The 26,563-nt window shown below is 36.4% G+C and overlaps 1 protein-coding gene across 14 annotated transcripts in view; it reads left to right on the top strand.

The window, feature by feature from the left end:
- The window catches only part of MBNL1 (muscleblind like splicing regulator 1), a 202,955-nt gene that overhangs the window by 83,816 nt on the left and 92,576 nt on the right, over positions 1–26,563 (top strand). Inside the window, exons 1-2 of one of the 14 annotated variants that reach the window (XM_032408427.1) lie at positions 2,860–6,011; positions 9,006–9,561. The exons of 12 other annotated variants lie outside the window; for them this stretch is intronic. Coding sequence is in view for 1 of the 2 variants with exons in the window: in XM_032408424.1 (XP_032264315.1) it covers positions 6,006–6,011 (6 nt within the window). In the remaining variant the exon portion in view is untranslated. Of the gene's footprint in view, positions 1–2,859; positions 6,012–9,005; positions 9,562–26,563 lie in introns of those variants that run through there. One more of the 14 variants, XM_032408424.1, reaches the window with a different exon arrangement.

The raw sequence follows: 26,563 nt of genomic DNA, 5'->3' as shown, positions 1-26,563 counted from the left end.
ATATAGCTATATAGCTGTTATAATTACTTAAAATTAGGGTAGAAGTCAGATTCTTGGCATATAATTAAAATAATTTTTTGCAGTTGAAAGTCAGAAAGATGAAAAACTTTACATTCTGCTTGTAAGTCTATGCTAACATGTTTTATGATGTTATGGAGAAGTCCTGGAAAGCAAGAGAATTTTATTTTATATTTTTAAGGAAATTTAAAAAGAAGTGGCATTATGTTGCTTTGCTAACACTTATCAGGAAATTTGAAAGGAGACAAAAAGCTGAGGCCTTTAATTGTGGTGTCTGGTAACGGAGGATTAGACTGAATTTAACTTTGAAGATCAACAAATGGACATTTATATTATGTCAGTTGAAAGAATAGTTGCATTTTTGGCTTGAGGAGATAGCTTAATCTGAATAACACAGAAGTTGACAAAAAAGCTTGCTAATATATAAATATTGACTGTTTTAATCTCTTGAAAACGGAAGGCTAGCATCAAGGATATAGTAGTAAAATTCTAAAAGGAGTCGTTGAAAAGTAAATGTTACGCAACATGAAAAGAATACCAAGGGAAAAACTGACAGAGTAGAATAACAACAGGAAGATTAGTCATTTCTGGAAGGGAAAAAAAAAAAAAGGTGGAGAGGGGGGGAAGAAATATTTTAAACAGGAATGTAGAACTGGAAGTGCCTGTGCTAAGAGACAGACAGGAGCTAATTTAGGAGTGAAACTGGGCCTAAAAAGGAATAATACTGGTCGCATTTAATTATACAATATAAAGTTCACGTTCACTACAAACAAAAATAAAAATGGGGAAATTTTCTCTTTGACATTGAAAGAGCCCTGTAAAAATTAAAGAATGTTTACTCCTTAGCCGAGTTGACCTGGCTGAGGTCAGCCAGCAGTAGCAGTGTCAAGCGTGCATAAAGAAAATGTATTTCTTTTAAAACAAACTAATGTTTTACTATTTTCGGGTGTTGGATAAAATAAAAGCCTTCTGGGCATTTTAAAATATGTATGCTATTTGGTTTGAAATAATTTTCCGTTTACATTTTCTTATCTGACAACTGAAGGAGTAGCAGTCTCCAAATAGTTTAAGAATTATTTCTATAAATCCTCAAAAATATAAATTGCAACTCTCTGTGTATCTTAAAAAATATGTATAACAATCCCTATAACAGAAAACAAGAAAGTAACCAATGCAAGTGTGTGTGTGTGTGTGTGTGTGTGTGTGTGTGTGTGTAATCCCACTAGTCCCTAGTTTCTACCCAAGGTATTAGGGGCATTCTGATTTTGCTGGACAGATTTTCCAACCTCTCTGAATGTTCTCATCTGTCAAATGGGAACAGTAATGTACTTGCCTCAAAGTTGTGCAATGAGGATTAACTGAACTAGTAGATGTAGCCATATCCCTGACATGGAGGTGGTATTTGTGCTTTTAATTCATGATCTTGTACCCAGACATGGAACAGAGGCTTGTATGATGCATTTCCAACTAACACATGGGAAGATGGATGGTTGCAATAGAAGCCCTTACTCATGCCCTGACAACTTAAACTGTTGTTTAATAGGTTACATATGTATCCATACTTGACAAATACAAAAGATTACTTCTCTTGGTCATTGCTTAGTAACTCCAGTAAGCAATAAATTGCATGAAATGTATTAAAATAAAGTAGATACCTCTAGTGTTATATAAGCATGGTATCAGGACAAAACCCACTTATTCTTCTATCAGGAAAAAAATGCTGATATTATTTAAATGCAGAAAATGGTTTATGTATATTGAAATAAAGATAACAAATCAATCCAATTTAGAGACCCAAGACTTATATTACTTTATGTAACTATATATGTAATAAATCATTCTGTATCATTGAATTAATAGAAATGTGATATATATGATCAGGTAAGCATTTCCTGTTGATTTTACTGACAAATTGCAATTCTTTCATGGCTCATGTGCACATAACTTGCTGAGATAAATTCTAACTCCAGCACAAAATTTGGTGTTACATGAACACTAAATACTACTAAAAAAATCTTTCTCTTTTCCCCTCTCCTCCTCCTCTCTTTCTCTCTACCCTTACCCACACAAACACAGGCGTTTTCCACACACACACGTGCACGCGCACACACACACACACACACACACACACACAGAGTCTCTGTGCTTAACTGCATAGGAAATGTTTATTTTCCAGACTACAGAAAACAAACGTTATCTCGAACACTGAAAGTCCTTCCTTTTCCTGGTTTGGAAACACTAAGTCATACTGAGTTGCTTGTAGATTTTCTTTAGCTAGCATGTAGGTTTATTTAAAGAATAAAGTTGTGAGGTCAAAATGACTCAGGAATTTGTAATGCACAATTAGAGCTTTTCACTTTTAGGTCACCAGTTTATACTTGACTGACTTGGTATTAGTTAAGGATTGGTAATAATGTGTTGTTTAGTTTCAGAAGAATGTGGATAGCTCACTGCAACCTTAACCTGTTTTGATCTAAGTATGACCCAGAGTTGGTGCTTATTAATATATTTCTTTCCAGATAAAGCCAAGTTCAAAGAATTAAATAAAAGAGAGTATACCCAGTAAGAGTTGATGAATAAGAAGCAGCTAATGTATTCATCTACAACTATGACTTCTGTTGTTTGATATCTTTCTGAAAGTAAAGTCTTAAAATGACCCAAACTTGTACTTCTATATTTTTAATTGCACTGTCATTAACATCAGCAAGGAATAATAATTGTAGCTGTAGTAGATAACTTGAACAATATATAACTTGAACAGTCAGAAAAAATATATATCCAAATATATATATGTTTGGAGATATATATATATGTATAATCATATATATAATTATATATATAATAATTGTAGCTGCGGTAGATAACTTGAACAGTATATAACTTGAACAGTCAGAAAACAAATATATATGTATATTCAGATGACTGCATAAATGAGTCCTGATCTTCCTAGCATATCACTTAGTAGTGTTAAGGTCATAGAAATAATTTGTTATGATCTATCTTATGTAAAAGCCTATGAGGTTACTTTGTTTTTTCTCACCCAAAAGATGTCAGAATGTGTTTTTTAAAGAACTTTTGAATAACTTTTGTGTTAATTTAATGTTAACATCGAAGACAGATAAATTTAAATCTTGTTGTCAGCCAAAGAGTGAATCAAGCTTATGTGGGTACAATGTATAATGCCACCACTCAAGGAATTCTGCAGAGAAGATAATTGTCTAGAAATTGGGTAAAGCATTGTCATCTTCCTTCTTTGGAAACTCTTGATTTTAAAAATAATCGAGAGTAAATAGGCTCGAATGCATCACCTCAAGCTGTGCCACATGGGCACCTAAATTTCTTGCTAAATGCCACCAAATGGCTGCATTTCTTACAGCTTGTGGCTAAATTCTGAGAGGGTAGATGCCTTCACCATAACTATATTTTCTCTCTGAAGTTTTCATGGTTTCTTGTGCTAATTTATATTAAGTTAAAGCCAAAAAAGCTGAAGCTAGCCAAACTTAGTCCGGAGAGTTAGGCTTGCTGCCAAATTAAAGAGATAGGTTGGTCTCAGTATTCTTCATTGGTTTCTCAGTCTTACCTTTGCGACCGTAAGTTCTTGATTTGAGCTGAGGTGACCCAGGTGGCTTTGTGTCCTCAAGCGCTAATTCAAAGAAGGTCATTTCAGCTGCTGAATATTCAAGGAGGTATCCTGGTCCAAGGTTGCTTCAGCCCATACCTCAAGGGATGATCCTCAGATTTCTGCAGCCTCCTCTAATCTCATAATTATTGTCTTGGTCCTGCACATAATTAAATGTATAATTAAATGATGGGAATGAAATAGAAGTATGGCTGCCAGCAGTGGTAATCCCCCAAACAGGATGACCAATACTGTGCTGATAATAATGTTACCACCCTCTTAGTGCTTCTGAAGATACGATATACTTGGAAAAAAATGTGGATACTGAAATTGTCCTTGACTTTTTTTAAAATCTGAGAATCACATGAAACATGTAATTCCTTGTTAGTAAACATCATTAAGAGAAATGGATGTAGACTTGTATATCATATAAACGGACGTACTTTATGCATATTAAGTTTTTGAAAAGATACAGTAATAGCAGATCCTCTGCCCAGCAGGGTTCCGGCCAGACCTGACATTTCTTACTCCCTTTCTTTAAGTGTAACACGCCATCAGCTTTCAAGAGGCAGTGAAGGATAGGTGTAGGCATAAAACCACAACTTTAGGAGCTGCCTTTCCTGGATCCAGAGTTTACACTCGCTCCTTAGTAGCTGTATGACCTTTGGCAACTCCCTTGACGCTCTATGCCTCCGATTCCTCCGATGTACCCTGCTAAATGGGAGTCTATCTGCCTTGTTGAGGTGTTGTGAACCTTATAATACATGCATGTCAAGAACTTACGGAATTTTCGTGGCACACAATACGTACCATATACATTTTAGCCATCATTAAATCTTAATTCTACGCGAACACTTTCTAATGTCTATCTTGTTAAAGGTATACATGCAATACACAAAGAAATGAAAACCAAAACTAATGTGGCAGTTTTAGCAAAACGTTTAAGACCTCCAGTTCTGAACCGGACAACCTGGGTCCATGTCAGTTGCGAGCTCTGTGACTTTTAAATGTGTGAGGGAACCTGACTGAACCTCAGTATCCTCATTTGCGAAATAAGGCAGTAATAATATCTGATCTGTAGTTGCTGTGAAGATTAAATGGGATCACACGTTTAAAGCACTAAGAACGGTGCCTGGCAACTTCGTGAGCATTCAATAAGTGTTAGTGATTGTTGCTGTTACTACTTTGATGATGAAGTGAACATGAAAAGTATTAATATACAAGAAACATTATATACTAAGTTCTGTGTATGTAGGGTTTCCATTTTGCTAATGAGAATTGGTATTCTCTACTAGGCAGGGAACAATGTTTCTGTGTTCTGGTCTTTATGTCTCTTTACGGTTATGCTCTAATAAGTAAATAGCATTTACTTATTAGGAAAATGGTAATCTGTATTACACTTATCCTTGGTTGAGCTATTGAAATTTTTTTTGAGCTATTGATATTTTTAAAAATCTCTAGATACTGTCTATATCTATAGTATTTTAGCTGTGGATCAATCAGTTAAGTAAAGGAAATGCTTTGTTAATGATGTTACCTGCCCGCCTCTGTTTTGCAGCCATATTCTAGCCACTCATTAAGTTGAACAGTACTGGAAGTAAAATCAGCTCATCAATAACATCAAAATGGGAATAAAATATAATAGCAAAGAAGTCATTGTTTCTTCTGTAAAATAAAGATCATAAGACCTGGTATTTCCCCATCTGTTGGGAGTGTTGTAAAGATTATGAAAACAGTGTTTGCAAAAAGTGACCCTATGCCAGGAAGGCAGATAGAACATTAGGAAAGAGGTGACCAGTATTGCATGATGGCATTTATTTTATATGGTAACATCCTTTCTTTCATTAACAGGAAATTTTAGGGCAATCCACTTGCTTATTAGGAGCGAGGAGGGCGAATGAATTCTTAAAAGGATTCATCAAGGCTTCCTTATAATAAAGTAAACCTTTAAGAACATGTTTTCCATAGAATTAGAAACTTAGAATTTCCTAGTAACAGTATATTTATCACCTTGTTTGGGGAGCAGATTTTAAGCATGATCACAGGAAAACACCTGTTTTGACACTCTGGGAAAGGTACAAACATACGGGCAAACTCCGTCTAGGTGTAGAGTAAACAAGAGTGCTTTGGCTAGCATCCTGCAAGGAGTTGGGTCTAAACGGTCTGCTCCAGCTTCTGCTGCTGCCGCTGCTGCTAATACTGCTGGGAAGGAAAAGGGGCTGACCTGGCACATCCTTTACTCTTGGTGCTGCAGCAGTCACTCAGGAAATGTTGTTTAAAGGGAACCTTCTGGATCCTTTTCATGGCACCATGGCAAGAAGAAGCTGTATCTTATCTATTGAAGATAAAGCATGGAGTTGGCTAATGGATGCTGGTGAGTGAATAAGGCATATGGGGAGCCAGTTCACAAAGGTATCTTTTGGGAAAGGGCTGATCTCCCAAGGACTGACATGGTGCCCATTGGAAAATGGCCTCTGATTATCTGAGCATCAGAATGTTGTTTTAGAGGGGAGTCCTAGTTTTCACACTTGTGACCTGATCTGTGATCTTCTATATATATATCTTCCATAAATGAAGTTCATATGTATTCCCAGCTTTACTACTTGAAGATACTAATCCTGAAGTTTGTTAGATACTTCAGTGTATGGAACAAAGTTTCCACTGTAATTTCCACTATTTAATTTTTACTCTTGTTTTTCATATGACCCACAGTGATCTAAAAAAAAATTATGACTTTTTAGTATATGAAAGCAGTTTTTCCTCCTTTCAATTCTAAATGAGCACCTCCTTTTTTAAACAGCAATAGAGTATAGAATTTTAACTTAAACTATTTAGTATGCATAGTTCTTGCCAGGAATATTCTTTTCAATTTAAGATAAGTATGTAAGCAAATTAGTAAGATATTGGATATATTAGATAGTTGCACAGGATGGGTCTTTGACATTGCTAATATATTTATGTACCAGTACAAGGTAGTTTCCTTGACCAAGTTTCTCTGTCAGTAAAATGAATAATTCGAATGAGCTATCTCAATTTTTCTCACTCTAAAATTTTATTTTCCCATTTTGACAAAGCCTGCCATGTGACTTAAGATACATATATATCTCTTTCCTCTTATAATTTAGAACACACACGAATATATACCAATTAATAGTTCACCTGTGTCTTTCATTTAAATTGGAAGATATAGACATAATAAGTTTGCCATAAAGGTATAGACCAAGTTTTCCTAGAATAATTATGTTTAATAGGTATTGCATAAAAAAGGTAGACAATTAAGTTTAGGAATTCATGGTAGCATTATAAATGCTCTGACAAGCCATGCAGGAAGATAGCTGTTTAACTTTTAAGAAATTTATTTGACCACAACGCCTTCTCCTCCCATCCCTGTACACTCACGCGCGCGTGCGTGCGCGCACACACACACACACACTTTTTGAGGAGTGCCTTTTCTCATGTGGTATATCAGCCAGTGAATAGTTATTGAGCACCTGCTATGTTTCCAGGCTAACTAAGTACAGGGATATGATTGTTTGCACATTTGTAAAAAATTTCTCCCCTTGTGATGTTTAACAACAGGGAAACACAAATTTAGATTATGTGGTCTTATTACTTTAGTAGGATACTTCAGTAGCGATAGAATGTATATTTTTAAACAGCCAGTAAGGATTTTTCTGTTTCCACTGAAAATAATCCTGACATACCATAAACTCAAAAGAACTCTATAAATGCATCGATGCTGCTCCGTCACATTTGGTGACACTTAATCACTTTTTGAGTACTGTCTTCCACATTTACATTTTTTTGTTTGTTTGTTTTAGTTTTTGTTGGTTTGATTGTTGAAACTGATGTTCATGAGTGGGATTGACAACATAGGTCAGAAAGACAAACTGTAATTGGGTTTTTATATTTTATTCAATAAAGTCAGAGTATTAATTTTTTTCAAGTCCATTTCCATTTGGTTTCTACCATAGGGGCTCACTCAGTCTTTCCTTACCCAAACCTATCATATTGAAATGATTGTGTTTTAAAATATTAAGTTTCAGTTCAAACCAACATCTAAACTTAGGTACTGTTTATACAAGAAAAGTATTTTTAAAGGGAAATTCAGATTCATCACCCCCTTCCCTTATCAATTCTTAGTTCTCTCAAATTGAAAGTACTAGCTACCTGCGCAGTACTTACTATTATGTAATATAAGGGCTATTTCATTTTATAAAAGTGGTGGACCCTTAGTGACTTACAGAACATAAGTAAATTTGCCCAACAAGAACTGCTTTGATTGTGCATGTTATTAACTGTATATCTGTATCACTATGTCTATATGGTGAGGGATGGAAATCAGCCTTTCCTAACACAAGCTGATTTCAGCTTCTTGATACCAAGTAAAAGATTATTGTTAGTATTTTAGGTAACTTGGATTTAAAAACATGTAAACAAATACCTTGAAGTCAAGAATTGCACACATAGAGCTGCCATCAACTGGCAGATTTTCTTCTCATTTAATTCTGAAACAAGCATAAGACAGCACCCATGGTTAATTTGTTTCTAGTCTTGAAAAAAAAAGATAGTTCCCAAGTAAGGCTGATTCTTTTTATTTTGGCACATATTAGGAATTATTAAAGTTCTGTCAGAGTTTATATTTCCTTTCTGACTTGATTTTATCCTGATCCTTAAAACAAAATTGCCTTAGGGTCTGTCTCTTGTATCTGTTGGATGTTTAATATTCAGTGGGCCCCCCCAGATGAGTTCCTGAGGCCTTGTGAGTCGTTGAAGAGCTGTGAACAGTGGTTAACAAACTAGAAGGAGCTCTCTGGACAAGAGAGTATTACGAAGTCCAGTTTCAGGAGAGTCTTAGTGAGAGGTTTATCTGAGGGTGCATTTAACACCTAGTACGTTAGTCACATTTTCCTGTCTTCCTCCTCTTTTCTTCTTCCCTTTACTTCTGTGTCATCCTGTTCTAATTTCTGAATTTTCTTTGTCCAATTGCTTCTTTTTCTTCATATTCTTTTTCTCTTATCTCATTGAGTTCCTCAGTCTTCCTAATCTGATCAGAATACAAAGTGATGTATTTGATAAAGCATTCGTTGTTCTTATTTCAAAAGCAATTTTCGTGATTTCTCAAGTTAAAAATCAGCTCAGTTTAAAACTTCTATTACATTTTCTCCTCCAATAATGGACAACTTCGCCTTTTAATTTCTGCTGCCTTGTGGGTTAGCATCCTGTGGTTTGATATATTTGTAAATTTCCTTATCTTAATATGAATGTGATAATGACAGGACTTAGGCATTTTTATGTCACCTGTTAGATTTTTAAGCTCAAATACAGTAGGCATACTGTAATATGTCTTCCTTACTTTTCTTTCTAGAACTAGAGCTCCATATCCCCCCCCTCAACTGTGTTTTTGGCTCTCTTATGGGATGCTAGAATGGCCTGTCTCCATGTATTTCGTTGCATTTCGCCATTGCTTCTTGTGTTCTGTCGGGGAATTTTGGTGATTCTTTTCAAGCGCTACCTGAGCTCTGTGCTAGTTGTTCCATTCCCCCAGGGTCTCGTGCTGTGTGGTCATGTCTCCACTTGCTCTGCCCTGTCCATTGACAGAGCCTGGGTTACCTGATGGCTGCCTCTATACCCTTGTGAGGGCGGGAATATTCCTCCCCCTGCTGCTACGATTGAGCCCGTGCTGGGTACCACGTTGCCCTCTACACTTGCTTTCAGTTGTTAAGGCTTCCCAAGCTTTGGCTGTGGCTCAGTGATCCTGCTGTCAAAACCCTGAAGCTTTTCTAGCCTCGACACTCAGTGGTAGCAGCAGGTGTTGGGATTTCTCCAAGCCCCTAAGACCCTGGGAGCACAAGAATGGCCGTTTGACATAGACCTCAGGACTTTTCAAAGCACCAAGAAACATCTGCGGAAGACATGTAAAGGTAAGACTCTGATTTTTCCAGGAAGCTGTTCTAGAACTAGAAACCTATAGCCATGGATTTAATGTGGACTAAAGAGCTGAAGAATGTCCTTGGGGAACTCTGTGCTTGATGACAAAGCCAGCATATGAGTCTTAGATTGGGTAACTACTTATTAAAACACCTCTTTTAGGAGTTCGGTATGATGTTAACATTTCTAACCTATTTTATTTATATTAAACTTGGCATTTAATAAATTTTTAAAAATATTTTTTTCCATTCTTTGGATTGGAATCTATGAAGCACTTCTTTTCTCTTTCACAATCTGCATTGTGTATCCAGTAAGAGAAATCTCGAGAATGAAAACAGTTAAAACAAAAATAAAACAGAAGTTATTTATGTTTCCAAAAGCCTGTATTTTATTTACCTGTTAATGTTCAAAACCAGAAACATTCAATTTTATACCCTCAAATTCTTTAAACCCAAATTTCTAAAGCCATAATTAATTCAAAAGGAATAGGAAGAGCTGCTCAGATCATGGTAGTGCAAGGGTACGTTATTGTCCTTTGTCAAAAATCACTGCTTAGCATTCTAAATGTAGCACTCGTTTTTCTTTTAGGGCTTTATTTCTGGTTTTTTAAAAGGGAATTATTCCCTGCCCCTAATTTTTTGGGAAAAAAAAGATCACTCCATATGGGTGTAAATAACCTGGATGAAGGGTGTGGGGGTGGGTGGGAGAGAGAGATCAGCAGCATCTTGGAGTGAACAACACAGATCATCTCTTCAGCATTATTTATAACCCTTTATTCTTTACCCTGCCTCCATTCATAAGCATTAATCTGGGAAGGGAGGTTAAGGCAGCTCTTTTAGTGTGAGATCTTCAGTGGCCTTACTCTCCATTCATGTCTTCTTTTTTCTCCTTTGTTTTCTTTTCCATATGGACTCAATCGGTTAATTGATTCCCTGTAGTTGGAATCCAGGCTATTAGCTGTCATGCTGAAACTCCTTCATTTCAATAACTAAATATGTAACTGAGGTTTTAAAAATGGAAAAGAAGAATGTTTACTAATAGCTGTACAAAACGAAGAATCAGACTTTTTGATAGTGCTTATTTAGGATGCTTATTTTTAAAACTAAAAGATGTGCAATGAAGTATTTTATTTACACTTGAAAAATCCCAATTTTATTTCCTCTAGACCTCAAAAGTATAAGTAAATAGAATGTTTTGAAGGCTTTCTACTGTGTTAAATTAGGTAATTGATTTCATATGTAAAAACAGAAAAAGAAAACTGTAATGCTTTAATTCTTAACATTTATAATGAGTTTACAGTTTTTGAAAATGTTAAGGCACAGTCTCAAGCCAGGAGTTTGCATTATTCTCAGGTTGGCTTATGAAGTGCATTTCCCTTTTTCTGTTTATTTAGAATTCTTATATTCCTCCAGGACAAGAATTGAAACAATATATATAATTGTCATATTACATAATATACTATGTTGTAGATTATTTATTATGTTAATCATATACTTAATACAATTAAATATTAAGATAGAGTGATTGATGTTATTATAGGCATTTACAAAATTATTTTAAAACTTTAAAATTACTTAAAATATCTTTAACAGAACATAATGAATTAGTGGTATCCACTGTGTTTAATGTAAGGGACAAAGTAACTTCACATAAGCTGAACTCAGTACAGCAATATTTAGACTTCAGTGATTTCTTTTCTTAGGACGTACAGAAAAGGTACATGATATAAAATATTGGTGCCATGGAGCTCTCAGCCACTACCTGAATAGAAAAAAATCTATTGAATAAATAAAGGAATGACCCTTTTGCAGATAAGGAAACAGAGGACTGCTAATTCACAGTTTTTAAGCCCAGAGCCAAGACCAGAATGCAAATCACTGAATTCTAATCCCACGCACTTGCCTCTACGCGATGCTGTTTGCTAAAGTTGCGGTCCATTCGAGCGGCCGTCCTGCTAGTGTCTGCAGGGCAGTGAATAGATTCTAGGAATTAAAGTGATTTTCTGCAGTATCAAATGTGTCTGATCATGGCTGATAAACATGGGCTCACTTCTGCAATGTAGCCTGATTGAGGCCTTTAGAATTGCCCTTTTATTTCTGCTTTGTTTAGTGTGGCTTTCTTTATTTGAGGATTTTGAAAAGTACAGTGGAAGAATCATTAAAATATTTTTGTTTGAAAGGAGTATTGAACTTCTGGCATGCCATTTATTTTAGTTTATCCCATACGTTTGACAGGTTTCTGAAAATTTAAATTCTTAAAATTGAAAAGATTAGATCTTCGTGTATATATAGGCAGTTCATTTTCTGTTTCTAAGCAAAAAAATTTTAATTGATTTCCATTGTTTCCAAAGTTGAAAAATCCCTCAGCTTGCATCTTTAAAGATGTCTGTTTATTTGTGATATCATGAAAGTGGAAGGAGTGCGCATTCTTGGTGCTACAATTAGAATATGTATGTGAAATTATTTGATATATTTATTAGTTAAGTGCTTTCTGGTTGTCTGACTTAGAGTTATTACTTCAAAATCTAAATTCTCCCTGACTTGACTGGATACCCATCATCATTTAATAGGGCCATTCCCAGGCTCCTTTAATGTGATTTTTTTGGGAGGTATAATTGTAATCCAGTCCCCTTGAATGATGCCCAAGTTGGACTCAAGACCCAATATGGACCTAAGAGAAAAACTAAGAATGTTAACTCTGAATGCTCTTTTTTAGGAAGTTCAATTTGAAAAATAGCAGGAGTACTTTTGGGATAGGAATTTATAACACTTATTTCAGAAAAAAATATGAAGTATTTGTTCACTGAAAGTCTTAGCAGTCCTAGCCTAGTTCTCAAAATAAGGTTCTTAATCCCCATCATAATGATCCCTGAGTATTTATTTCTGCCATCACTCAACTCATAAGACTGGTACCTCTCAGTTCACACTGTTTACTCTTTCCCATGTATTCCTGTCCTTTCTTGGAGAGAATGAGAGCTGTCTGGACTGGTGGACAATGAGCAGAGGTTCTAATTAGTTGTAACCCCTGGCCATGAGTGCTAGTTCCCAAATTCAGTCCTAATATTTTCATGGCATAGTGCCATCAAGATGCTTCTGTCTGAGACTCTTTTCAACTCAGTCTTGGACTACTGTTCACTCACTGGCTCTTTGACCTTAGAAAGAAAGTCTACTTACTCTCTCAGTTGTAGTCTCACACACTCTAAAATATGAAGAATATCATCTCCTTGTCAGGGTTTTTATGAAGATTTAATTTAATTTAATTTAATTTAATTTAATTTAATGAGACTGTGTATGCCAAGCACTTAGCACATAAGGCTAGCATATAGAAAATAGCCAATAAATTGTTGATGCTATTATGTGATTTTCCCAAGGTCACACAACTAGAAAGTGATTGAGTCAGAATTCAGACCCAAGTCTGTCTGACGGGAAAACCAAATGAGACAGGAACACATACACGTTTTCCATACACAACAGCAACAAGGGGAACCATGAAGCAAAAACTCATGCTGTCTCTGAACTCTGACTCTTCTTCTCATATGGACTCATACCTTTTATGATGCATAAATCATAATGTCATGTATGCTGATGGGGTAAGTAGCATAGTTCAGTGGTTTAGAGACAACTCTAGAGGTAAAGCTCCCAAGGATTGGAATTTCAGCCCTGCCACATGCAAACAGTGCGTTATTAGGTAAATTCCATACATACCCCTTTACAGTTCTTTGTCTGTATATGAAGCTAATAATAGTATCTATTGTATTGCATTATTGTGGACAGTAAATGATAGAAATTAAAGAACACCTCCGATAAGTGACTTTTATTAATAATTGATAGAGAGGTAAATATTTATTTAAAAATGAAGTATGTTCACAGAATGAAATGCGTGGTTGGTGAAAATCAGAACCCATACAGTGTTAAATACGGATAGGATCTTGGTGATTAGATGTCATTCCTCTCTCCGAGAATCTGTACGCTTTCCCTGTCAAAGACATTTTACCTTAGTGGCAGGCCAGCAGAGAAAGGGGGAAAAGGCATTGAAGATCAGAACTGACCCAAATATGGAGTGGTGGTACCATCCAGAAGGTAGGTGAACTTCTCTCAATCTGGGTTGATGTCAAGGACTGACGTCAGTGTCACTAGATGTTGAGAATAGTCCCGGTTACGCAGATGGTAGGATTATCATTCTTGTATTCTTTCTTTTTTGAAGCAGAACCTAGACCAGCAGCTGGGGCTCTAGTTCTGGGAAGAGTGAGTTAACCTGGGCTAAGTCGAGTGTCAAGGGTTAGCCTTGAATACTAGTCAGACCAGGGACTTTCCTTCCTAGATTCTTGACTTTCTGAAGTCAGAGATGTTCATTCTATTTGTTTGCAGTGTTTTACTGTAGAGTCTGGGAAACATTGGGCACTTGATGCATGCTTGATAATTAAGTAAAAGAAGAACTCATTTAAGGATATCGTGGCCACCAAAGGGATTGGAAAGCAGGGCTGGACAGCAGGAAGCATAGGGCGCCTGGGGCTCCCTCAGGGACGGAGGGAAGGGTTAAGGCAGATCCTGGTGGTGGACCAGGGAGCTGAATGTACCTAGTCTTTGTAATGACTGTCAGTGTAGCCTGATTAATGAATGTAGGAATAAAGTATTGCAAGTTTTTAAAACTTCCCAAGAGTTTAGAGAAAAGAATTTAAAAAATCAAAATCTATTAGAATCATGTACATTAGCTTTTCATACAGTTAAAAATGGTATTTCTAACTTTAAAACTCAATTTTGGTGCCAGGGACTTGAGGAAAAATGTATCTGTAAATACATCTTTGTTATATATATATATATATATATATATATATATATATATATATACTTACATAAAGAAATCATCAAAATATGGTCTTAAATATGTAATATTGTGACGTAATTTGTAATACATGGACATAAAATGAAGAGTTTATGCAGATGTTGTGGGAAGTCAGAGTGTAATTCTAGAATTTGAAATATTTGTGGGGGACTATTTGTAAAACGTTGAGGCTTTCTAATTACAAATTTCATTCCTCTTTTGATGTATATTTCCCAAAATAATAAGATGAAAGCATCTTTCCATCAAAGTCTGTATTAAAAACATGAAACACACTAAAAAGAAGAAACTTAACTATGCTTAGTGTTAAACCTAACCGTTTTTGTTGATACTTAAGTTGCCATAAAGGTGTTTTTAGGTATTCCTGTTAGTTGGCAGAGTACGTGGCAGACACATTAGCTCCTTGCCATCAAGGCCAGGATATTGTGTGCTGGCACCTGAAGGACAGTTGTTTAGAAAACTTCAACTGAGAGTTAAAAATCACACCAAATGTTTCTGCGAACATTTGTGTCTCCTTAATTTGAAAAAGACCATATGTTACAGTAGTGCTTCTATAATATTAAGATAGTGTGGAACTTTCCTTAGTATCTCGAGAGCAAACTCTTAAATCACGTGCTAAGTCATTGCACATTTAAAAATTTTTGCTTTGCAAAATACCCGTTAATGTGAAGGTAAACAAAAAACTGAGTTCAAAGTGGCAAAATCACCACCAACAGATACACCTTATATTGTAGAGAGTGGGGTCTTTCTGTGTTTTTCTTTTCCAGTGTGACTGTAAACTTGGCCCCTTCCTCTAGTTCTCCCCCTCTTCCCACTCTCTCTCTCTCTACGTGTGTAGAGATGGAAATGCACGCACACACAGGCTTTTGCTTTTACCATAAAAGATTTACACCAGAACAGCAATTGCATGTTAACTCCTTATAGTCCTTTCTAATCATTTGCTTTTATGGCCTTGTGTCCCTGAATTCTAGAGGGTTGAGCATACTCTGTGTGTGTGGAAACACCCCCGTAGTGCTTTTCTTTTCTTTCCTGTTATTTCCTGATGCCTGGTTTTAGTTTATCTCGGCCGTTCATCTTGTGAGTTTTAATTAGGTAGTAAGTTAGAGATGTTACTGAAGCAGTATGTAATAACTAGCAAAAATTCAACTCCTTGTGAAGTCCTGTACACATGAAATAACCAAGATAACTGAGTACCAGTTTTTCTCTTCCCAGCCTTGCCTGGGATATGTTCTTAGCAGTTCTAATCTGTTATTTTACCCTTTTAAAAAACATGACGGGAAGTGGTACAAATCACTACAGTGCAGTCTCTCCTTGAGGAGAGTTTTGTCATTGGAAATAAAAGGGTCAGCGCGAAGAGGGGGAGTGCTCTAAGAAAGTGAGCAGTGTTTGGTCATTGTCACCATTCTTGATTTCCTATCTTGAAACCTCTCGTGTACTAATGATCACAATAGTTGTGGTGACACTCTGTCTTAGACCCTACACCAAATACCTAAATAAAATTACTTTAAGAAAATAAGTCATCTGTTTTTACTTTCAGAGTCCAGGATTGAGGGATTGAACTTATACTTTCTTTTATGTAATATTCATTTTGAAACTGTGTTGATATATTTGCAAACAAACGTTTAATAAACTCGCACATAACAAAGGAGTACCTAACGGTACCATAGTAAGATTGCTGCGTGGAAATAGAGCCCTTTAAACAGGACATCTCAACTCAGAGGAAAGTTTGATTTTAGGTTCATTAGAGAACCAAAATTGTTTTTTGGTTTTTTTTTTTTTTTTAAGATTTTATTTATTTATTTGACAGAGAGAGACACAGCGAGAGAGGGAACACAAGCAGGGGGAGTGGGAGAGGGAGAAGCAGGCTTCCCGCCGAGCAGGGAGCCCGATGCCAGTCTCGATCCCAGGACCTTGGGATCATGACGTGAGCCAAAGGCAGACGCTTAATGACTGAGCCACCCAGGCGCCCCCCAAAATTGTTTTTTAATGTCTTTAGTGGGTTTAGAGGTAACAGATTGAAAGTAAATTACTTAAAAAATATGAATTGAATTGACACTTTATTTTTATTAACAGAATCTCAAATTGATTTACAACTATCCTTTAATTACTTTTAAGTTATACCTTTCCATTTGAAAGATATTTTAAAGTTAGATTTCATGTTTAAGGCTTCACATGGGCCATTTTCTACCTGTCACTCAAATCCACCGATTCTTATGGAATTGGGTCCGTTTCTACTTGAGCTTTGTAATGTTTGTGGCACTTTTGATGGAGTTAGGAGCTGTACGGCAAAGAAGAGTAAAAATCATGTAAGAAGGCTGTGGACAGAGCGCTGGACCTGGACTCAGTGAGTTTCCTGGGACAGTTCCGCATTTAATCACCATGGTACTTTGTATCATGTGTCCTCAGAAGCATACCCCTTATTTTGCCTCCCTGGATGTAATGAAATCTAATGGAGATAATGCACAGCACAGCACCTTTTGTAAAACTCTGCTTTATCTTGTTTGTGAAATAATTCATTTATCTGAAAAGCCCTGTAAATCCAAGTTGTAAAAGTAAACTGTGAAAAGTAAGCCTTTTCCAGAGTCCTGCCCACTGATGACACACCTGTGTATCACTCTCATGAACACTGAAGTTGAAAGTATAATTATTGTTTTTATAATATAATTGGTGATATAAATTTTAATCTGTTTGAAACAAAAGTGGTGTTGGGGGTGGGGGAGAGTCCAGGCTCTTCTTTTCCTTCAAGATAAGCCATAAATTGTAAAAGTCGAGGTCACATTTAAAATTTATTCTACAGTTACGAAGTGGATTTCTGTTGCCCCAAAGAATTTTCCAAGAGAGAAAATGCATGTAATGGGAAGAAAGAAAAGGTACAGAAAACAAGCACCTTCCCCTAAGGAGAAAATGTATTTTTAACACTAGAGAATATAGAACTTGCTGTATCAACAAAGTATATTATTTCACCAAAGAGCTGGATAAGCTAGTGTGTATTTATTGAATAAATGAGTGTGTGTTGGTGAAAATTAAAGAGTGAGTGGATGAATGAATGGATAAGTTTAGTAGTAACACATTCTTCTTATTTATTATTTTTAGGAAAAAATAGTTATTTTAAAATACTACAAAGAATTCACTGAGAGAAACTGGGTGAAATTCCTCATTTTCTCCTGTGGTAACAGCCAGTCGTTACAGTAGGATGAGAACTTCCTAGGTTATAAGATACTGTTTTTGTAGGTTGAATTACCCTCCACTTACAGAGCTTTGGGGAATCTGTAGATGAGAAAACACAAACCTTAAGCAAAAGGGCAGTTAGTACTATTCTAAAAATAAACATTGATCCATGTAATCGCATTCTAAATAAAATAAATAGAAATGAATTAAGAAAATTAGAGTGGTTTCAAAGAATTTAGTGTATTTTATTTTCCATCCCTATTTTCTTTTTTTTTTTTTTTTTTTTTAAGATTTTATTTATTTATTTGAGAGAGAGAGAATGAGAGACAGAGAGCATGAGAGGGAGGAGGGTCAGAGGGAGAAGCAGACTCCCTGCCGAGCAGGGAGCCTGATGCGGGACTCGATCCAGGGACTCCAGGATCATGACCTGAGCCGAAGGCAGTCGCTTAACCAACTGAGCCACCCAGGCGTCCCTTCCATCCCTATTTTCATTTGGATTTTATGGCAATTGTTATTAAAGGAACACCACACACTACATAGTTTTAAACTTTCAGCCAGCGCGCAACACCCAAAAGTACGTTGGATGTCTTTGCTGTATAAAAAATGCACTATGCTTCATACTGTCATGGCAGGTTTTTAACTGCTGGAGAAGAGGTTTGAGGAAACAGGTTAAATATTAATATGGAAATGAGGCTTTTTTGGAAGTCTGGGGACATTATGGAGAGCATAATAAACCTTACCACAGCCTGGGAACAGAAACAGGGGTTGCAGAAATAAACTGAGGTGGGAATTTGAAGAGAAAGGAAGAGCCTTTGCCGACAGTGAAGCAAGCTCTCATCAGCCCAAGTACTGGCTATCATGCCCTCTCATGGGGCTCATTCCCCTGGAATGTATCCCTTGTGCTAAATAGAGTACTTATGTAAACACACACTGTAGACATTTGAAAATACTTGAATAACAGTTCTTCAGGGCTTACCATGTAATTATTGCTAGCTGTTGCATTTATTTATCTTGGTACTAATTTATAGGGCTCGTTTTTGACTTGTGTTACCTACAGTGTCTTGTTTCATAGTTTGGAAAAGTACATAAACAATATTTAAGAAAAATGCAAACATCAATGGCTTTCTTGAGCGAGCAGAACAACTGGAAACTTGTTTCTTATTATTTTGTAAGTGAATCGCTTAATGTAACATTATATCTATGGCATGTTAAGAAATGAAAAGATAAAAAAAAATTAGAAAAAGAAATGAAAAAGAATGGAAACTTGCACTTCTGAATGAACAGCTTATCAAAACACTAGCTTTTGATTTTATCTGAACTTTCCTGTAGAAAGTTTTTACTATTGCTACAAAGCCTCGAGGCAATTACTGAACTAGAAAAGCTGAATATCATTTCTGACTAATCTATTAGTCATCCTAATCATAGGAAATTATTTAATTCCTACTTCATAGTAGTCCATCTTGAACAATAAAATCATATAGCCCACTCAAAGATATTTCAGGAAAATTCGTGTGATGCTTTGAAAAAAATAGTACTTAAAAAGTGTGCACAGTAAATGTTTTGTACTGTGCTACTGTTTTATTCCTCATTTCTCAACAGGAAAGCTAGGAAAGTTAGCTGAGAAGGACCTTGAGGTTTATAGTTTGGGTGATCAGGGATGGGGCATTGCCGTTTGCCAATGTAAGAAATATAGGTGTTAGAATTGATGTGTTCTCTTCCTGTGGAGAGAGAGTAAGCAGGAGTAGATCACTGATTTGGTTGGGTAGTTGACTTTACAGAGAAAGCATCTGAAAGCCACTCTTCTAGCACTGATAGCGCTGTCCCAGGTTAGTGCTGTACTATATTCAGAGAGACAATGGAGGGGAGAAGAAGGGATGTAGAGACAAATCTTAGTGCATCTCTCTCTGATCAGCCGTCGGAAAGGAGAGAAGCTAAAGAAAGTGAGAGGGAACAAGAAAGGCCAAAGAGACAAGAAGGAAGTAGTTAATGGTGCAGATGCTACAGATAGGACAAGAAATGAAAAAAAGGTCACTGACCGGCAGTGAAAAGGACAGCAGTAACCTTTAAGAGAGCACTTTGAGTAGAATTGGAAGGGAGGAGGTAGGAGGTAAGACTCCTCAGCTCAAACCAGATTCCAAGAAGATGAGTCACTAGTAAGAAGATATGTATGAGGACTCAACAAGTTTAGACAACTCTATAAAGAAATTCAGTAACAAAAAGAAGAGAAGAAGTGGGTGTCAGCTGGAGAAATCAGCAGAGGAGAAAAAGTTGTTGTAGAAGGCTAGAGATGTTCCTCCAATGGAAACATGTTTTTTTGTTTGTTTGTTTGTTTGTTTGTTTGTTTTCTACTGAAGGAAGGTACAGGAGCCAGTGGAGAAGAAAAGAATGAAGATTCCTTAAAGTAGGGATAACGGAGGGTGCCATATGTCAGAGACATTGAGAAGGGGTCAAAAAAAAAAAAAAAAATGGGGAGAGAGGCTGACTTTAGGAAGCAAGATGAACCAGACATTTCCTGAGAGTCAGATTGAAGAAGGTGCTCCTCTGTATCTTTAGTTCCATGTTGTTTGCTGTGTGGGTAGCTCACTGCCTTATGTTTACACTTTTTTGTACATTGCTTTTTAAATCCATTAGTTTAACTTCTTACCTTGACTGTTCATTCTTTGAGGGTGGAAACATGTTTTATCCATGTATATACAATTGTTTACTGTGATCCCTTTCTATGTGATCCGCTAATGTATTTCAGTAACCCCACAAGCCAGTGCTATCTCAGGGGAAAGGTCTTGCGGCCTGGCCTGTCCGTCAAAGTACAAGGCTGAAGGCTATAATTAGCTATCTTTGTGAACCTCAAAAACGGTTTCTAAAACAAATTCTTAATTTCAAAAGAATGGGACAAGTTATTATATCAGACTTTATTTTTTCCTGGTTAAGAAAGTTACAACATAACAAAATGTAACTTGGAGCTCAAAAGTGGATACTTACAAAGCCAGATGAAATTTTTAACCAAACTTTATTGTAGAAAGTGGAAACATTTGACTGAAAAACAATCATGAAAAGAAAAAAAATTTGCAAAGCAAATGTTTGCTTAAGTGCTGTAGTTGATACCGCTGTTTATATCAACCAAATAAGATTAGGTTTACATCTTTAACTTTGGTCTGATCCACACTCTAGGCATAAATCCCTTATTTAGAATTGTTGAATTATGTTTTTTGATTCTTTATTAGCAAAAATAATTCTAAGCAGAAGCAAAAAATTAAAGATTGTCTCTGCCTCCCATTTAGCAAAAATAGAGTAAATATGTTTCTGTTTATAGTATGTTACTATTTGTTTTATGGTTATTACTAATCCACTTTCTTTACCTTTCACATAAATGATCAGTGATCCATTTTTTTTCTTCTAAGTAGAGCTCCATAGACACAGAGAGATTATGAACTGGTTACCATTCTCATGGTTTTAGACTCAATATTATACTGAAAGTAAAATATTATATCTGTTTAAATTTCTAAATTATGTAAAACTCTAAAGTTTATAATGTAAGCCACTTGATTATAATTCCTTCTGAAAATATTTCATTTTCTTTCTCTTCAAGATAAGTGAAGAAGGAACAATTGAAGGGTGAGACAGTATATCTAAATGAGTAAAATGTGGTTAATGGCAATTTTCATATATTCATCTTTTTGTATTATTATTATTATCCAAAATCTTTTAAAGCACTGATTGATCGTGACCATCATGCAGTTGCACAGACATCTTATTGTCTCCTGGAAGTGCCCAGGAAAGCATGAGAAGGTCCTTTAATTACATTGGGATTTTAAATTGAAGCGCCATTTTGCCCTGGCCCCCCTCTTCAGAGCTACGCCGAAACACCCTTCAGTTTAGACTCTCCTCTCCAGCCTCCCTGCAGTTTTTTATACACACATCTCACTGCCTCACATTTGTGCTTTCTCATCTTTCTACCTTCTCATGAAAAATCTTTGCCACCCTTCTTAATTACCTACTAACTGTCCTTCTAGACTCAATACCAGTGACAGTTCCTTTGGGGAATCTCCCTTGGTCCTTTTATTCCCACGTGTGGGCGCTGTCCCCATAGCACCCCACACTGGTTCCTACTGTAATTGTTTACTGATTTGAGTCCTCTGGGATGTAGCAGGACTGTCACCCTTAACTCTATGTCTACTGTGGCTGGCACCGTTGTATGAGTGCTCTCTACTATTGCTTGGATGACTACATGGACACATACCTGTTTTGATTTGGACATTAAGCTAGGTTTTATCCTTATTTATTAGGGAGGTGCATGGACATAAACTTTTTGGATTATGTGGTATGTCACTAAATAAACTAGTTTAAGTCTAGCTTGTAATGAATAGTTTATAAAAATACAGAAATAACACTCGCAATAAACAGCTTTTTTAATTAATGCATAGACAGATTTAAACTGATGTATTTTTTTTTTTATCTTCAATTTGAGGATGTCAGGATAGGCTGATACTGGTAACAACCACTACCTCCGCTCCTCCCACCAGTTTCGGTGGCTAATTCCAGCAAAGATTTATTTCTTGCTCTTGTAAACTCAGTGGTGCGCTCCTCTATCCAGTGACTCTGGGATATAAGTTTGCTCCATTTTCCTCCAACATGTGACTTCCGAGGTAGCTGAAGCTCTGACAGAGTGAGATGGGGGAAAACATTGGCTTCTACTCATCTCAGAGGTTAAACTAGCTCAGGGTCCCTGGGCTAGAATTAGCTATGTGACACCAACTTAATCACAACAGAAGCTAGAAAAGGAAGTATCCAGGGTACTTACACAGAACAGTGCATAGACATTGACCAAGCCACTATGTGTTTTGCTTTGTCTTTTATCTTCCTATTTTTTTGGAAGGCATGATGGGACAAGTAGATGGATAAGAGGTAGATACCTCTAGGTGAATTCAAGTGGAAAATATTAATTCCATAGCTTTTTACTTATTGAGTCCTTGTTATATCTCCTGTGTATTAATTCCTGAGGAAGAGTCTATCCAAATACATCCTCATTTTTTTAGCATATGGTTCCTTTTGAGAACCTGGTAGAAGTTCTGAAATAGAGTGCGTATGAGCACTTAACCCTGAAATCTGGCAGGCAAGTTCACGGGTTTATGAGATCTCTGCAGCCCACCCACCCTAGCCCTCTCAGTATTAAGAGTACCTGGCCTATGCTACATAGATAGGAAGTGTTGGAGAAGATGAGAAATCAGTGTGAACATAAATTTTTAACTGCCTTAGGCTGAACACAATGGATCTTTTAAAATTAAAACTTAGTCCCTCAATTTGAATGAAAGAAGTAATTTGGTTGCTACCTACATGCCTTGATGTGGATTCATTTAATGAGAGAGATGTAGATAAAAAGCATAATTGAGAGGCAGCTGACTGAGGAATGCACAATAGCTTTTATTCATAGTATCTTTCCCCAGTACATCTGTACAATATGAGGCTTTAATGATAAGTGGATTAAATTTTTCATGTTTTAAATGGTTGGATTACAGTCATTGCTTTGCTATTAAAGCAAGTACTTCAGGTATAGATTCAGGTGGAAGATCATACAGATTAATGAAAGGACTATACAATTCTTCTATAGCTAAATTCTGTACTCAAGTTCCCTTTATTCTTGAAGATTATAAAGCAAATCTCCTAAATTGGAGTTTTAAAGTCTTAATTACTTCACTGTAATTTTACGTCTTTTACCATGTGAAAAATAAACATCTGCTCCCAAGCCCATCATTTATAGAGTGAAACTGAGCTTATTTATACTGTGTAAAAGAGGTTAATATCAAGTTGACATGGTTTTACAGTTATTTTCTTCAGGATTAACACTTGGTATTTATGCCTTTTTTACAGTTGAGGGACTTGAGATTCAGAGTTTTTAAATGACTATCCCCAAACCTTTGCTTCTCTAGGAGTTTTTACCTCTCATTTCAGCAGTTTTGTCAGTAGAATTTAAGTATTTCATCGAAAGTCTGCTGTCCTCCCCAGACTGGGAACATTATACTAAGAGGCCTACCTTGTGTATTATTCGTCATTATTCCTCTAGAGCCTGGCACTTACTCAGGTGCCCAGAACATGTTTATCAAGTGAGGAATGAGCAAATAACTAATTGAAAGTATGTACATAAAACAAAACAAGACAGAACAAAGAACGATAATCCCTGCCCAAGTATCCGAGAGACAAAATAGCATCAGGGTTTGGTGCTAAGACTTCGGAGCCCAGTTTCCTTTGGTTCACATACTCCATCAAGGAACCGAACAATAACATGACCTATTTTGTAGTATTGCTTTGAGGATTAAATGAGTTTGTATATATATCCACTTTCGTTTTGCTCTGCAGATTTAAACCCCAAGGATTATGTAATTAGGGCATAAATATTTAAATTTTTAAAATAAGTTACAGAGTGAATATAATTTAACATTGATTGAATAAAAGGAAGCAAAATATTTTAAACTTTGGCTTATTACTCTGCATCTGATAATCCTGGAAATTGAGACTAAATTTCCTTTTTAGCTTTAGCACAAAATATTTAAGTATACATTATTTAAGATATAACGAAGTTTTAGGACACTAACGTCTTACGAGATTATAGAATTAACCTTTTCTTCCAGATTTTATTTTCTTTCATTGTCCAATGAGCATCCAGTTAGAAAAATGCAATCATTGATTAGCGAGCAGAGGATGTGATACTGCTAGGTGAACTGTATTATGAGATACTGGCCAAAATGTAGACTCAGATGCTGAAAATAAGTATTCTCCTATTGTTCTATGAAAGAATGGGTATTTCCAAACCAATTTAACCTGAAAATTAGCCACTAAATGTGACTTTGTTTCCAAGAATTATTTAATCTGTTTCTAGCTGATTGTAGTATCCCAATAGTTTTATCCAGAGCACAGAGTGGAGAAGCAGCACAAGATGTCATGTATTTTTGCCATGTGTTGGGCTTGAGTCATCTCAGAATATGAGGGAGTCGCCATGGAGCTGGTCCCTTTAACACAGCACTTGTTGCCAAAGTGAATTGATGAACAGCGATAATAGGAGTGGCCATTATGACTCTGCGGCTCACTCAAGCGCAAAGAAGAAAAGAGCCTTTTTTTTTTTTTACCCCCTAAATATATACAAAATTGCTTCGGGCCTCAATTTCATGACACTTTGTTTCTCATGGGAAGAAGCAAGAACTCCAGAATGGTGTGAAGTGGAAAGATTTTGCCCCCATTGGTTACACAACCCTATAATCTAGTGCCACAGAGCAGCATGGGTTGGTGATAATCATGAGACAAGCGTCTGTTTTCATGGTTTTGTGAAACCTCTTTCTGATTCATTAAGATGTGTGCTAAGAAAGACAAGAGTCTCCCTAATTTATGTTTTATTATGCTCAGATACAATTTGTATAGACTCAGACTAAAATAAGCAGGTATTCCAGCATACTTTTTATATATAAATACTGGCCAAAAAATTTATTACTCTGTTCTTTTCTGAGATTGATTAGTGTCCTTCTCACTTTTGTGCCCCTGCAGCAGGAAACCATTGTGACTTCAGCCTGCCTCTTTATAAAATAGCTTGACCAGTATCTGCTCCTTAAAAGAAACAGCTCAATCCTTGAGTGTGCATAGTGGCAGGAAAACTACTTAGTAACCTGGGTTTGCCTGACAAAGGACGCCTTTAAAACGTGTCCTAGTTTTAGATACTATACCGATACCGCTCCCTTTTCTTCTGTAATTTTTAAGGATCAGAAGTTCAACTGTTCATGATATCTGCTCTAGGAGAAGTGGAACCCTCTAACAGGGCATATGTTTTAAAGTCTGTGCTACCTGGAAAAGTTGAAATTATTATGTGGAATAAAATAATGTCACTGTACTTTTCAGAACATTAACTTTATTATAGAAATGATTTTTTTTTAGTTTTTAAAATTATAACAATGCAGTTATTTTTGTTGTCCAATCCTAAGAAGGTATGTGTATGTGTGTGTGTTGTGTGTGTGCATACAGTTCCCCAAATATATTTTAACACAAAGTCCTACATTTCTCCTGTGATGTTACCATGTGTATAGTCCCAAATATAGAGTCCTATGGTAGGGAGACAGCCAAGGAATGAGAAGACCTGAGTTCTAACCCCAAATTCACCATTTACTATTGTGCCTTTGGGGCTTCACTTTCCATGTTTTCTAAGCAGAGATCATGCAGTCCTGCATTACAAAGTATGCCTTGTCTATTTTTCCAAGCTGCTGGAAGAATATGATTGTAGAGAGCCCAGTACAGTACTTTGCCCATAGAGGCTCTCAGGAGTGGTAGCTGAGATTAGTTATATTATTTACTATCCTTAAAAGTGACACAGGAAGGAGGCTGGTCAATTCTCAGCAGACCTGATTACAGTTAAGACCACTGCTATTCATTAAAGATGTGATCCTTGGCCAGACATTTCACATCTCAAAGCTGGTTTCCTTACCTCTACAGTAAGTTAGTAGCATCTGCTTGGATGACTCCCAATGGCTGTTGTGGGGATTATAGAAAACAATAATGTGTTATGTAAACATAAACAGTGGTAGTTTTCACACACTGTCTTTGGTGCTAGGTTCCCATCCCTGAGAGGGAGTCTAGTAGGAGCAGGGGAGCCCCCCTGCACACATATGGGAGGAACACTTAAAGACTACTTGTGTTTCAGTAACGTGATAATTAGGGTTCTGGGAGGATGTGTGGTGGTTTAATTTGGGGGCAGGGTGTGCAACAGGAGGAAGGATATGTAGAAAACAATGTCAGAGAATCTCAAATGGTGTCTCATTTAACCATCTTATTCTTGCTTCTTTATGTTACAATTCCCATAGGATCCTGATTGTAGACTGACATTTGAAAGAGTAACGTTACTGATCAGGGGAATCTAAACTTCAACGAGGTAACATAAAATGATCAAAGCAATGAGATGCAAAGAGTCAGAAATAAGGTTGGCCTGTGTTAGGGTATATATGGATCATGGCAGAA

The sequence above is a fragment of the Phoca vitulina genome, unplaced genomic scaffold, assembly GCF_004348235.1.
Source record: "Phoca vitulina isolate PV1807 unplaced genomic scaffold, GSC_HSeal_1.0 scaffold10, whole genome shotgun sequence".
NCBI lineage: Eukaryota > Metazoa > Chordata > Mammalia > Carnivora > Phocidae > Phoca > Phoca vitulina.
This window is presented reverse-complemented; position numbering and strand designations above follow the sequence as displayed.